Source organism: Meleagris gallopavo, chromosome 5 (genome assembly GCF_000146605.3).
Source record: "Meleagris gallopavo isolate NT-WF06-2002-E0010 breed Aviagen turkey brand Nicholas breeding stock chromosome 5, Turkey_5.1, whole genome shotgun sequence".
NCBI classification, from domain to species: Eukaryota; Metazoa; Chordata; class Aves; order Galliformes; family Phasianidae; genus Meleagris; species Meleagris gallopavo.
In genome coordinates, this window is record NC_015015.2 from 21,066,331 (window position 1) to 21,080,360 (window position 14,030).

Below are 14,030 nucleotides of genomic sequence, written 5' to 3' on the forward strand. Positions count from 1 at the left end.
AAATTATGCAGCCCTGCAACAAAATCCACAGACAATGCTAATTAGGGTGAAACTGAGTGAAAGTTGCGACACAAATAAGGCCAAATGATCAGAACAAGGGAGAAAATAATACCAGCCCTACTTTTGCCAACTAAATGAGTATCATTCAAAAAGGGGAGCACTGGGGGAGTCAAGAACAGTAGCAACGCAAAGAAGGCTAAATGAATTACTGGCCTGGCATGAAGTATGGTTTTAAAGAAGCCAGGACAATGTCAGCCTAGATACAGTGAAGGGAGCACACCAGTGCTACCACTCACTCATGCTTCCGTGGCACTTCCACTACTACTCTCCACTCTGTGCCTCCCTTTAAAGTACTGAGGAAATCGACTTGCAAGGAAAAAAAAAAAATACGTAAGAGGAAAATTGACATAGTTTGCCTGAGAAACAGCCCAGTGTTTCTCAGTGGAGCAGTTGAACAAGAATTTCAGAGATGAAGGCACTACAGGAAGAAATGACTGATTTCACTTGTTAAAGAGTTTTGACCAGAAGAATTTGAGAAACAATACATTTCTGCTTGACAACACAAGAATTGCCCTAAGATCAGCACATGGAAAAATATGACAAGTGAACGGGCAGGAGAGATTTAAGTGGAAATTATCTAAATGCTACACAGGTAATGCCGTGCTAGTACAAAACTGTCCCGGGCTGGTGTGAGAAAAGAGAACCAACAAGTCCTTGCTATCTCAAGAGAAATGACACACACTGACAGAAGCAGGCGGACTGAGGGCATGGAATGCACGATCATCACTCCTACTGGAGCAAAACAAGACCAGAATTCATTTGCACTGCAGCTGTTAATCCTAATGCTCTTGTTTTCTCTTGCAAAGAACAGAGTGTCCCACTGAGATGCTCTTCTTTCATCAGAGATTTCCCTGCTGATAACTGGCCGGAAACCCAACCTTCTACCTTCCTCCAATTAGCAGATAAACTTTCAGAAAGGGCATTCATCATTTCTAGGATGAAGCTTCACCCTTATGATCAATGTGGCAGTGAGTCAGGCAAGGAACAAAGTACACAGTTATCTTCCCCAGCCAGAAAGCTGTTGCACAGAATTTCAGCCAAAGGCTCAACACACATTTTAATTGATGGAAAAAAGCATCTGATATGTAAGAAAGTGGAATGTCTGTAGGTGGTTGATGCAAAACCAGAGGAAATAAAAATCAACAGGAAAAAAAAAAAAAGAGATCTATTGACATTTGTAATTCAACAAATTGTTTTTTCCTTCTCCATTAATCACTAAACTGGATAATCATTCTATGAATAGGATTACGCATATTATCATCAGCCTGTAGCATTATGATCTTGTCAACAAGAAAAGACAGATATACATTCCAAGGCATCAGCAGATTGCTCAGTTACCGAGAAAACCATTTACAGAAAGAGAAGCTGGCAGTTTGAATGCAAAATCTGTACTGAACTTTTCAGACTTATATTAAAGACTACCAACCAACTGCTTCCTTTTCTTGTTTGCTTTCCCTTTTGTCTTGGTGCCAGAATTTGTTTTTCTATTTGATAAGAGTAGAAGTTGCTATATTATATATAGCAACTTATATATATAAGGCTTTACTGTCTTCTTTATTAGAGACAGTTGCCTTTTATCTCATTAGAGAGGCAAATTCGACTTTTGAGCAATCCTGTCCTTTTGTGTCATCATCCTTATCCTTAGGAAATTCTGAATGACTGTTTCTGCCAGATTATTCAGATGAGTTAAATTCCGAGCACCAGAAAAAGAAAAATCCCAACACTGTTTTAGAAAGTCAATTAATGTTTTATGTCTCCTGTGGGTCAAGATGGGCTAGAAAGGCTTCCCTTGGTTTCCTAACAGTGTTCTAAATCACTCTTTCTTTGTTATTTCAAATATTCCAGGAAAACTCCATTTCTTCTTTTGTCTGCAGTCTTGTAGGGGCAGTAAAAGATGTTATCAGCACACATTTTATACACTGAGCTTTTCCAAGAGCACTACTACAATTTGTTCAGTCTCTACAGCTAAACAGCCCACTCTTATTGCTCCTATGAGTAAAAGAAAGTCACTTAATCTGATGCTACTTGCGCACTCAACTGTTCTGGGAAAAGCATTAAAGCCTGTTATTTTGATTAATGTGAGTTCATGAAAAACAAGACCTGGGGAGAAACAGCAAAAGTGAGGTGTTTTCTTGAGCACAAGGCTAATCATCTTTCCTTCTCCTGCATACGTACACACATACACACACAGATTCATCCCTCTCATCAAGAAAATGGTAAACACTTGTTATCTCTTGCAAACACCAAGCTAAAATCCAAGAGAGATTTGGAGACCTCTTTAATCAGACTGCATGTTGCACTGGGAGACAAAGAATGCATCAGAAGAGAGAATCAAGAGATGAAGACAGCCAAAAATTAACATGAAATTGGCAGAAAAGCATGCTAATTAAGGAGAGATGCTTCTTTTACACACACTACAAACAAAAGTGTTCTGGAAGATGTGAATGGGAGCCTAATATTACCACTAAGAAAAGAAAATATCCGGAAAGAAAGCAACAGTAAGAGAAATAGAAGGGGTAAATGCTTCTTCGGTCTGTAATGAAGAACACAAAGATTGTTCTAGCTGCCTGCAATAAATCAGCTTTCTTCTCACATAAGCATAGAAACTGCAGATCCAACACAGACAGTATCAGTGCAGGCTTCCTTAGCACAACTGAAGTAAGTCAATACTTACAAGTAGTTAATTAAGCAAGAGGTAAAATCCTCCTCTAGTAACCCAGCAAAGACTACTTGTGTCATTTAGCAAGGAAAACAAGATGTGAGTAACGTGGAGATTCACAGGCATGCAAACCTCAGTAAATGCAGTTCTGATATCAAAGTGAGCATACAGACACACTCAGATCTCTAGCCAGTTTGAAGGCAAAGATAAAGATTCCTGTCTACAAACTTCCACATCTTCATTCTTTTAGACACATTACCACTCTTGATCATCAAAATATACAAGGTAAAAGAATCAATAGTAAAATTGAGTATTAGAACATCGTTGTAAAATGCAACAGCTCTACAATTCTTCTGAAAGAGCAGAACTCTCAATAAGTCAGCATCTCCTTCCATCCACAGCACACAGAAGACAGAACCATAACCTTTGGAAATGCTTGCGTGGGCTCTGCAATACAAGCCACATAGTGGGGCCATCAGAAGCAGTCTCACATTAAGACAAACGTGCTAGGTGAGCTATTTAATGGGCTGTCATCTCCATGCTATCCTGTGAGCACAACAGCGAGTCTTTTCAGGGAGATCTACCCACCAACTGTCCCAGTTAAAAGAAATTTGTGAGAGGCAAGTGCTGCTTGAATATCACGCTCTTCTATTTCCCTGCTTACATGACTAAACAAGAACAGCAATGATGCTCACTTTTAAAACACATTTTCCTTCAAGTGATCTCAGAACAAGTTTCCAAAATAAAGCAAGACCTCTCACTGCATGGCTCACCACCTCCATTATGTAGCGCATCATCCTTCTAATCTAGAGCTCAGCTAGAAACAACAAGAATGCTCTTCCTTGAACTCAAAAATCTTTAAATATCATGATAAAATTCTGATTCGGATAATTAACAAATTAACAGTTCCACAGAACTCTAATCTGGGTCGATGCAAGCACCATAAAAAACCTTGCATTTATGTTCAGAACATTAACAATATGTACTATGGCTCTTACCTGTGATTTCCATTTTCACATTTTCATCTCTCCTTACAGATTCTTCCAGACCTGACTCCTGCACAGAAAGTGACGTTCCTACACCACACTGAGGCACAGTCAGAGATTCCACAAACTCTTCTGGTCTGTTCTGTTCCATTTTTATTTCGTTTTTCTGGCCTACGTTACCACTGCGTCGTGACTTTAAGAAAGCAACTAAACTGGGATCTGCAAATATTGGCAAAGAGACGGACAGATAAGTGTCAGCCTCAAAATACCTGATACATCTATAGGTCCTGCCATTTATGTTTTAGTCTTTTGAATCCCATTCCACAAATCTCTTCTTCTCTGCCAACTGTCACTTGTTTTCAAATGAGGCTTTACTGTTTATGTTCAGCACATAAGCTGAGGTCAACTAACTGAAAAAAATTTAGCATATATCCTTCCCGTTTTAAACTCCAAGTGTTTGCCTCACTACAGTCTCTTAGAGATTGAGTAGTACAGGCAAGGAGCAAAGGTCACAAATCAGTCATAAAATGAAAGTGCAAAAACAAGATATTTTTCATACACATGCCACTGTTATAAACAATGAAGTTAAACGGCAATATTTTTTCACCTTTCTTATCTGCTTCAGAGAATTACCTTTTAGGTCCTCAATAGACATACATGTAGCCAGGTATCAGATGTGCAAAGGAACTGTGTGCATGGACCATCTTATTCCACAGCAAAGGCGAGATAAGACAGTCTTCAACTAAGTTCCCTCTCACTGAGTAATAAGTACTCAAATTTCTTTACACTTGATTCTTATTCACAATGATACAGATATGAGATGGAGGTTTAGCTATCTCCATATGCAATAACTAGTGATCCTAAGCTCCCAACTTTGATCTGTAAATTTGTTGAAACTTCAAGACAACTACGTGTACAGTAAGCTTCCATGCTTCTAGGAGAATTCACTCCAAGAAGCACATACCTAGCTGAGCCAGAAGTCTTTCCTGCTCCTTCAGGATCTCTTCCTGGGACATGGACTGCAGCTTCTCTAAATTCTCTTCATGGATAGCCTGAGCTTCCTGCTCACTCTTTTGGCTTCCAAGACCCTCACCCGTTATGATACAAGGCCGCTGAGAGATGAAAACGCCATCAGCTTTATCTGAAAGATCCAGCAAATAAAGCAGTTAGTCATTTAAGTCTCGACAGCATTATGAGCTCGTTTAGATTTTGTCATTAGCAAGCCCGCTAAAAAGTGGGTAAAGAAGTTTGTCTGGAAACAAAATTAAGAGATCTGGGCTTTCGGGTTTTCATCACATATATCAATAAAACACCACTTCTGTCTTGTTTCTTTAGGAGTTGGAGAGGGACAGAGAAGAAAATATTTTGTTTCTTTAAAGCAAAGCAACAAAAGGTAAACTTGAGCATAATTCACAAATCAGGATATTATTTTGAGTTAGCTTCCTTCTCCGCCCAAGAAGACCTGAACTGATATCTGCTGAGCAGAAAGAGAACAAAAAGTACTGTGTAACCCAGTTTCCAGTGTGATACAGAATCCACCCTCAAAACAGGCATGTTTTCTTCTAGCAACTTTCTGTATTCACTTTTAAAGGTTAAACATAGCAGAAGCTGCAGAAAGGCAGATATTTCTTCTACTCTGAACAAAATCAAGTCTCCTTTATCACCTGATCTAAAGGCTCATTTCATTTAACAGTAGCAGTAGGATAACATGTTCCTATGGTCAAACTGAGCAAGACTCTTGCTGGCCCACTGTACTAGCATTTGTCTTTGTAGCTTTATTCTACATGTTGTTTTGTTTGGGTTTTCACACGCTCCATTTAGCAACCTGGATAACTCCTGTGACCCTAAACCAGCCAATGAAAACATCAAACACTTGTTCAATCAGCACTAAGGTCTGATGTCATTTCCACAGCAGTTGTCTTGCACATTGAACAAAAAGAAATGAGAAGACAGAAAGGCCTGGTAAGAGATTCACTAAACTTTTTACCATTCAGCAACTCACCTGATTGTTACCAGGCACTACAAGAAATATGGCTATCCTTCTTCTGGGGATTCTAGCAATACTCTCTCAAAAACTCCTCTCCAGCAATCTTGCAGAGGAGGACACATAACTTGCTAATCCCTCAGTTGTATTAATACATCAGTGTTCTCTGACTTCAAGAGGATCACAGCCAGAGGACTACTGCTTCCCAAAGGACTTTTCAGACAGAAGTACACATGCACAATTGTAACAGGGTGCATAGCAAACATAGTAATGGACCTGGATGGTGGATTTGTGCACACACAGCACAATTGAGGGTTCTCTTACCAATCCTCTGAGAGGGGTCGGCATAGACAGAAACCTTAGTCAAATGGTGAAAACCTTCAGAAGACATCCGTTCCAATGTGAAAAAGAGGATGCCAGGGAAAAAGACAGACATATGTTGGTCCTAACCAGATAAGACTGCCCAAGACACTTGCACACCTAGAGATGCCAGTACCACTTGAATTGGTTTCATCTTTCCTTGTCACAGTGCTGTCAGATAAATAACTGCTGGAGGTGGCACTGACTCATCAGTGCTGCCTCACAGCATTCCTTATGGAGCAATGTGACAGTCTCACGGCAGAGCAGCGAGTGATGGAAGACTGAGCTTTCAATTTCTAGGTAGGTAAGAATGGGGACCTGCATCAGACGTCATGCACAAGATGAATCCTCCAAAAATTGCAAAAATTACTGACAAAACAAGAAATACTTTACATATGACAAACAAAGGAGAAGGAGGGCATGAAGCCTTAAAAAATAAATCTATTTGACCCTGTGTAAAAACAAAAAAGAAAATTAGTAATAAAGCTACTCTATTTCTAGAATTTTAATTTGGATCTTTGGCCATTTCAAATCCTTGCCACATCGCAGATCTTCCAAATGACCACAGTTTCTGAACTAAGGACAATAGTGCTTCCCTGATTTAAAAATTAGGTGCAGTAATGTAACAGTTACTAAAGCTACGGAAATATGGTAGGCTGCATAGGCAGAACCTCCTCCACTTACTATCCCCTTTGCCGGAGCATGGTGCCTCTTTTGCTGATCCCTCAGGATTCAGAACGTCCAGAGGAGCTGATGCTATTTGAGTGCATTCAGCAGGGGGAGCTGTTGCTGGCTTTTCAGCAGCTCTTCTTGCTGCCATCTTTTGTGCAAAGATGCTTTTTCTTCCAGATCCCACCTTCACCTGCAAACAAGGAAGCTGTGTGTCACCACTCTCCTTCAGACTCCCCCGCACACCTGGCACTAACAAGCGTATAGATCTGATCCTAAAGACATTTTCAAAAAAGCCTTTGGGATGTAACACAGGAGAAGCTACTGGCAGCCACCTGCCCTTTTCTGTATGTGTGCTATTCTATTTTAATATACAGATAATGCTAGAACAGAGACAAAACATATGAGTGTTTTTGCTACCTAGAGAGAAAAGATGATTAATTATAAGTGAATTGAGGCCAGGAAAGTATACCTAAAATATCACCAAACATAACAGTTCCAGATCTCCTGCTGCTTAGAAACCCCGCGTAGATGAATACTTTGCATTTCTGAGGATAAATGGAGCTGTACTGTACTGTGCTCACCACATGCTTGGAAAAGGCTTCTTATAAGGTGATTAGAGAGCACCAGGGTGAAGAGATTTACACAGTAAGAAGTGGGCAAGTGGTGCTAAAATAATCCTGACTAAATTACTGTGCTGCTTGCCTAAGCAACAGAAGACCAAGGCTCTGAACAGCTTGATAAACAGGAAATCCAAAGCACATAAGCAAAAAGTCTCTTGCATATCCCCAGTCCAGAGAAGAAGCTTAAAAGGCAGTCTTAACATTTAATGGCTACTTCGTACGCTCCTGCATCAGGTAAACAGAATGGTAGCTTTAAGAAGTACTACTTTTTCCTCTCAGAAGAGTTGTCCTTCAAACTAAACTCTTTTTTCAAAACAACTACAGCTATCAATGACATTCAATTTCCCAGCATTTGATTCCCACTCAGCTAGCAGTTCTTGCTACTACAGCATTTATTCTGACAACAGCAGCCATAGGTTTTGGTTTTACAGCCTTAGAACAAATGTTATGTCAAAATCCAAGACACTGTAAAAGATAATCCATGCAACTGCATTCAAGTGTCATTCCAGGAGGAAACAGGCAACTTGAGTAAGAACAGACATGCAAATCTGGTGGGCTGAGATTGAGATTCACTGAGATTGTTCCTCAAAGAAAAGCAAAAACAACAGGGCAGATCTGAACCTACTTGCTAAAGTTATGTGAAGGAGATTGTCTTTTTTCCTAAACTGAAAGGATTACAATATCATTTAGCTGTAGGGTATAGACTACCTATTTGATGGCAGTTCTGTAAGAGAACTTTCTCCTATACTAAGAAGGCAATGCCACAAAGATGCTGAGCCAGCTTCTCATCTCCAGCATGCCAAGTCACACATTCTGAGTCCTACCACTCACCATGCATTGCCTTTTGTTGTGGGAAAGTTTTAGTAGTTAATGAAGACAGAACTGAACAGCTGGTCCTGCCTCTTACCTCACTTTTTATCTCAGAACGGTGAAATATCCTCGGAAATGGGTCTCCAGTGGGCACTGGCATGGTCACTGCTTCTGCACTTGTGTCTCGTTCCTGCATCAAAAAAAAATCCAACTCAATAAAACCACCACAGTAGCCAGACATGTTTGTACCACTTCGCTGAGAGTGGACTAAGCTCTCAGCTCAGCAGTTTGCAAGACTTTGCTATGTAGCTGTCAGATTCAGAACACCTCGTGCTTACTTAGAGCCAAAGCGAAGCTATCTTCCAGAAGGCTGTGCTGCCAGCTCCACTGACCATCAGAAAACTCAGATAAAAGGAAATTTGGGCCAGCACACAGCAACAAGAACACCTCCACTAGAGAATCAGAATTTCACCCAAATTCATACTAGAGCACCCAGCTGCATGCAAACAGCATGACCTGTGGGCAGTCTGAACTGGAGAGCAGTTCAAATCCATGTTTAACAGACAGCAAAAATATACTCAGAATTTTCCCCCAGAATGCTCCAAGACACTGGTTTATGGTGCTACCACTGCTTCATTATGTTGCAGAGATAAAAGCAGAAACAGAACCCTACATCCCTGTCACAGCTCAATTCACAGCATTCAAAATACACATCACATAAAAGTTAGACATACAATGATTTTGCTGAAGACTGCTGTAATGTGTTGATCATGATTCTCTAGTCTTTCCTCTGGATCTTCATCATCAAAATGAACACAGGCACTTTTGATTTTGGACTTTTTTGGAGGACCAGGAGTTAGAGCAGGGAGAACATCAGGAAAATCTGTGGAGGGGAAAAAAAAAGGAAAAAAAAAAAGACCCAAGTTACTCATATATAACTACTGCACAATAGGTACCAGACCAAACAGTCTTTAACAGCAGATATTATTGCTCTGATAAGAAATAAACAAGATGGAGAAGCACTAAGACAATTATACAAGTTTCATCTCTGACTTGTACTGGGCATTGGAGAGCAATATGCCTAAGAGTTTTATTATTTATGTTTTGACACCAAGGCCCTTTCAAAGGGCTGCATAAGCGAGAAAGTATATTCAGGCCTGACTTCAAATATTAAAGGAAGAGGCAAAAGACTATACAAGAAACAAATTGTATCCTTGCAGTTTGTGCTCACAGAAAAGCACAATTCCACTGACAGCTCCAAGTGAATGATTAGCATGATCAGGAGCAAGTCAAGGCCTCCTTTTCACTGTTCATAAACAGGGATCATATTTTCTTACCTGCAAACAAGCACTGTGAGATTTAAATTGTTGCTTTTAAGAAAGAATATTGAGTTTTTGAAACCATTAAGTGCATGACAAGTGTTACAGTTACTGCTGGTGAAGGAAAAGAAAAACATAGGAAGGAGGCTTATCAAGATAGACCTGCTGGCTGGAAGCTGGAACTGTTAGCAGAGTTCAATCTCAGAGACACTAAGAGCAGGATGTGGATAGGTGGTAAAATAAGCACTCAGGAATCGAATGAGTGCAATTTACAGAAAATACCTCCTGCATTGGGATTGTTGGAGTGCTGCAGACAGCTGATACATGGGTTGAAGGCAGTGTGTTGGAAAGGTGGTTCTACCAGAGGTACCAATATTGGACATGTGCATTTTCAAATGAGGCTAAGAACAAATAATATTGCAGGGAAGACACATACACAGAAAAAGCAGGTTGAGAGAGGTGATGAGGCAATCAAAGAGGAACACTGAAAGAGACAGAGAAAAAAATACATATATTTATGAAAGAACCCCACAAGGGAAATTACCGTCCAGCATGACCACATCCTTGCTGTCCTGTAGCTGGGATCTCTCAGCATCTGTGTTCCTTTCCTCTCCTTTCCTCTTGTCTGCTTTCTTCACGATCTTCACTGCAGGTGAAGCTCTAGCTGCCAGGAACTGGTTTTGAAAGTGTATCAGGTCTGCCTCAGACTCCCCAGGCTTTGGTCTTGAGAACATCTTGTCTTCTTGTTTTTGCGGGCTGATCCTGCTTACTGTTCACATGGAACCTACTGAACACAAGGAAAACTGGTCACAGAAATGGCTTTCCTAGGGAGAGGATAGAAGCAACAAGGGAAAACAACTCACTTTGTCCTGCTCTGCTCTTTCTGTATGTACCACAGCTGCCCTTTATGACCACCCCAGGATACAACTAGTTGTACCAGCATCCCAGACAGTTTACTGGTTCTTCACTGCTAAACAGTGTGCTATTAGACAAGACAACATTCCCTCTACTATCCGGCTGGGAGCAGAACAGCACCCATCCAGCAAGAAGCAAGCCAACAAGTGTATCACTGCCAGAACGCCAACCACACGGCCTTGGATTTGCAAAGCCACAGAATTACTTACACTAAGGCAATAGATTTAACTTACTCCGGAATCAGCACCAAACAAGAATGTCAGAGAGACAGTATCTTCCCTTCACCACACTGTTGTCTTCTCAATACCCCAATGTTAACATCTTTGTTCAGGATGCAAGAGTCTGTCCATGCAGATGTGGACAAAATACTCAGTACTGCAGATCCCCTTCTCTTTCTTACCTCCCAACTGAAAAAAGAAGAAGAAAAAAACACAACTTTTCTTCCCTATTTAGTACTTCTGCTTTAGTTCACTCTGTTACACTATCCTCTTCCTGGTAGAATGTATGCTATTTCCAAGCATTTTCATTCACTGCTCAGACCGGTTTTGGGTTGAAAGCTGGGGGTAGTATTTATAAACACTCGTATCTTGGTGCATATCCAAACGTACAAGGAAGACAACTCTTATCTACCGGCCATGAAAATACTTGCAAATTTACTCTCCATCTCTCATTCCCAGAGCCTGGGACCATCAATTCATTTTTCATACACAACAAGTAAAGTGTTTGCAAATACACTTCATGCTAATTGAATCACTGATCACCACTAATGCAGCAGACTTGACACCCTCCCACACGTGGTATTTCGAAACATTTTGTACATATTTGATCTCTTCTACGTTTAAAAGACCATCGGGACTCAGCAATGATTTACTGTTAAGTTGGAAAGGGAAATGGATGTGGATTTTTAAAACTATGATCATCTGCCATGTGGATAGGCTGAACACATGACAAAATACAAAGCTTCAAAGCGAATCTCTGTCTTAATGTCAGACCAAAACAAAGCCCAACTCCCATGAAGACACAGCCTGCCCTGAAACCAATGTTTTCTTTGTCTTGTGCTAATATCATCTTTCATTGTGAAAAACGTGGGAAGATATCTTCTGGGAAGGATGCCGACAGATACAAGAATTACCTCCCTCATGCAGTATTTATGACCAGCGCTTGGAACCTTTATACCAATTTTAGTGATCCCGTTCTTAATCAGCCTCAGTTAGATATGGAGCTGCTCACTCCATCAGCGCTACATTAAGAGAGGTCTGGGCAGTTTTATAGTTTCATATTCTTTTGTTTCAGAGCTTTTTGGTGATTTTTTTTTTTAATCAAGGCTTTCAAGCAAAACCAAAGACAATATAAGACCTGTTGAAAATCTTTTTTTCTCTCCCAATTTTTGTGCAAAAAATGAATTTAAAGCATACAGATTTAAGAGCTTTGTGCACCAATCTGAAGTGAATTTTCCAAGGTTTTGAGTTTCCAGGGACTCCATTCACTTCAGCACTCATTACTGCAGAAAGAGACCTCTTCATATGATGCCAGCAACATGAGTTAGTTGCTCAAAATCAGACATCTCACCACACTGGCCTTAATGAAAGCTGTCAGCTCAAGAGTCCCAGAACAACAACCTCCATTTACACCAAGCATACATATGGCACAGATAGCAGCAAGGGAACTCCCCCATGCCTCTGAACCATAAAATCCTCTCCAGCCTACAGAGAAAATGCCTTAATTCTCTGTCAACACCATCAAGGACAGCTGTGGAGCGCTCTCACCAGTGAGGGGCAACTTCAGAGCAGGATGGGATTGGAGCATGCTGCTACCTTGCCTCAAAATACAGCAAAAACACCTGGGATGTCACCGCAGTTCTGACTGATGCTGAAAAGGCAAAAACACTCCCTTGAAGTCTAGTTCCCTTCAAAATGCACAGCAAAAATTGCAGCTCCTGCAGATGGCTCCTTTTTTTGCATTCCAAGTATTACCACCTGCACTTGCTGTTTATTTATGGAGCTGCCTGCTGTAACACGGGCTGCTATGGTCATACTTCCGTTGATAAGTCCCTCTTTGATACACATAAGCAGCAGCACATGCATCAAAAGGCAAGTGTTTCATACCCTGTCATCATGGGCTTCAAAGACAAAAGGAGGATGATGGCAGCGGGATTAGCAGACACAAAACGCTTAGTTATAAGTGTGCTGCTAACCTGTCTGTGATAGGATTCTTCCACACTGGGACACACAAACACAGTTGTCTGAGTCTCCACATATTACATTACTCAGAAATAAACTGGACCTTGGAACTGCCTTCATTCATCTTGAGAATTGTTAGTCACAAGAAGACAATTTTGCAGTCACTGCCTAAAGAGGTTAGAAAGTCATCCAAAACTAAGCTGTTATAAGATGGTAATACAGAGGTGGCAACTAGTTTGGTGTAGCAAATAGATAAAAGACTTAAATGTGCTATTTCCATGTTCTAACTGGGTCTAGAAATTTAATAAAACCAAGGCCTCTGACTTGGTTCTTCTACAGTCCAACAAGAAAGAAATTGTTTAAATTGTATTGAATGCTAAAAGAATGTAAGGAAAATAGTTTTCTTTCTAATAGTACCTGTTTCCATACCGACCAAAGGCCATTTAAAAACATTAGGAACACTTACCTGGCCATCATAAAGAGCAATTCTTATCCATCAGCACTCCAAGAAAACATGTAAGAAAAATAACTACCAGTTCTGATCAGCAGCACTGATGCCACCTCCATGCAGTTTGGTTATCTCCAATCTTGCAGCCTGCTATTTAAAAGCTAAGTGAACAAAAGCTGTTTGTCTAAAGGGACAATCACCAAGCTGATACACAGCCCAGGGGGATGCTGTCCTAGAGAGGTCTGCAAGGGGTCCGAAATGCAGTGAAAAGACCACAAGCACCTATATGCACCAGACGCACATATAATTTGCTGCTATATTCTCTGTCTGTACTAAGAATCTCAAAATAAACTTTTCTGATATGCTTTGGACCGCCCACAGATAAAGTCGTTGAAAAGCCCGCCAATCCTGCAGATAGTTTTACAAATGCAGCTTGAAACTGGTTGAAGTTGGACGAAAAAATGGTGTAAAAACACAGAGGGCAACAAAGCCACAGCCTGCTTCAAGTGACAAGACACACTTTTGGATTAACCAATTTCAGCTCAAGCTTCAGCCTGAGGACGAAAGCTAGTTAGGGCAATAAAGGGCTCTCCCACAAATTAATGCATCATCAGTGCATCACAAAAGACTGCACTTACTTTACAAAAACACAAAGATGCATAATACCTCTGGTTCTCCTGGAGCAGCATTTAAGCTCTTGAGGCACATGCTACCCATCCCTGCCACTACCCTCAGCAGATGTAAGTCAACACAAGAATCAAGCATAGCTTTGTTGAGAGCTAAGTGCTACCACACTTCAGCAAAAGAACTTTGACATTTGTCACCAGGCTACAGAAAAATGCACTTACTTGATATAAGCCACTATCATTTCGATTTTTATTTTCTTTAGATCACCTGCATTTACAATGCATTTTTTCTTCTGCAGCAGTAGAGATCTACAGCCCATGAGAATAATTTACATCACAACAATAGCCATTAACCTGAAAGGGTTAAAGGAAAAGCAGCAACCATACGTAA

General features: G+C 40.6%; 1 protein-coding gene across 5 annotated transcripts in view; it reads right to left on the reverse strand.

Moving 5' to 3' along the window:
* RPAP1 (RNA polymerase II associated protein 1) overlaps positions 1–13,361 on the reverse strand; it is a 36,957-nt gene extending 23,596 nt beyond the window's left edge. The window contains exons 1-9 of one of the 5 annotated variants that reach the window (XM_019615532.2): positions 13,032–13,358; positions 12,152–12,254; positions 10,619–10,792; positions 10,015–10,254; positions 8,886–9,034; positions 8,249–8,341; positions 6,734–6,911; positions 4,670–4,846; positions 3,718–3,924 (exon numbers count right to left, since the gene is read on the reverse strand). In XM_019615532.2, the coding sequence (XP_019471077.1) occupies positions 3,718–3,924; positions 4,670–4,846; positions 6,734–6,911; positions 8,249–8,341; positions 8,886–9,034; positions 10,015–10,204 (994 nt within the window). In that variant the 5' untranslated portion in view covers positions 10,205–10,254; positions 10,619–10,792; positions 12,152–12,254; positions 13,032–13,358. Of the gene's footprint in view, positions 1–3,717; positions 3,925–4,669; positions 4,847–6,733; positions 6,912–8,248; positions 8,342–8,885; positions 9,035–10,014; positions 10,258–10,618; positions 10,793–12,151 lie in introns of all 5 variants that reach the window. The other 4 variants (XM_010711312.3, XM_031553518.1, XM_010711313.3 and 1 more) reach the window with 4 other exon arrangements.
* Between the last annotated feature and the right edge of the window lie 669 nt (positions 13,362–14,030).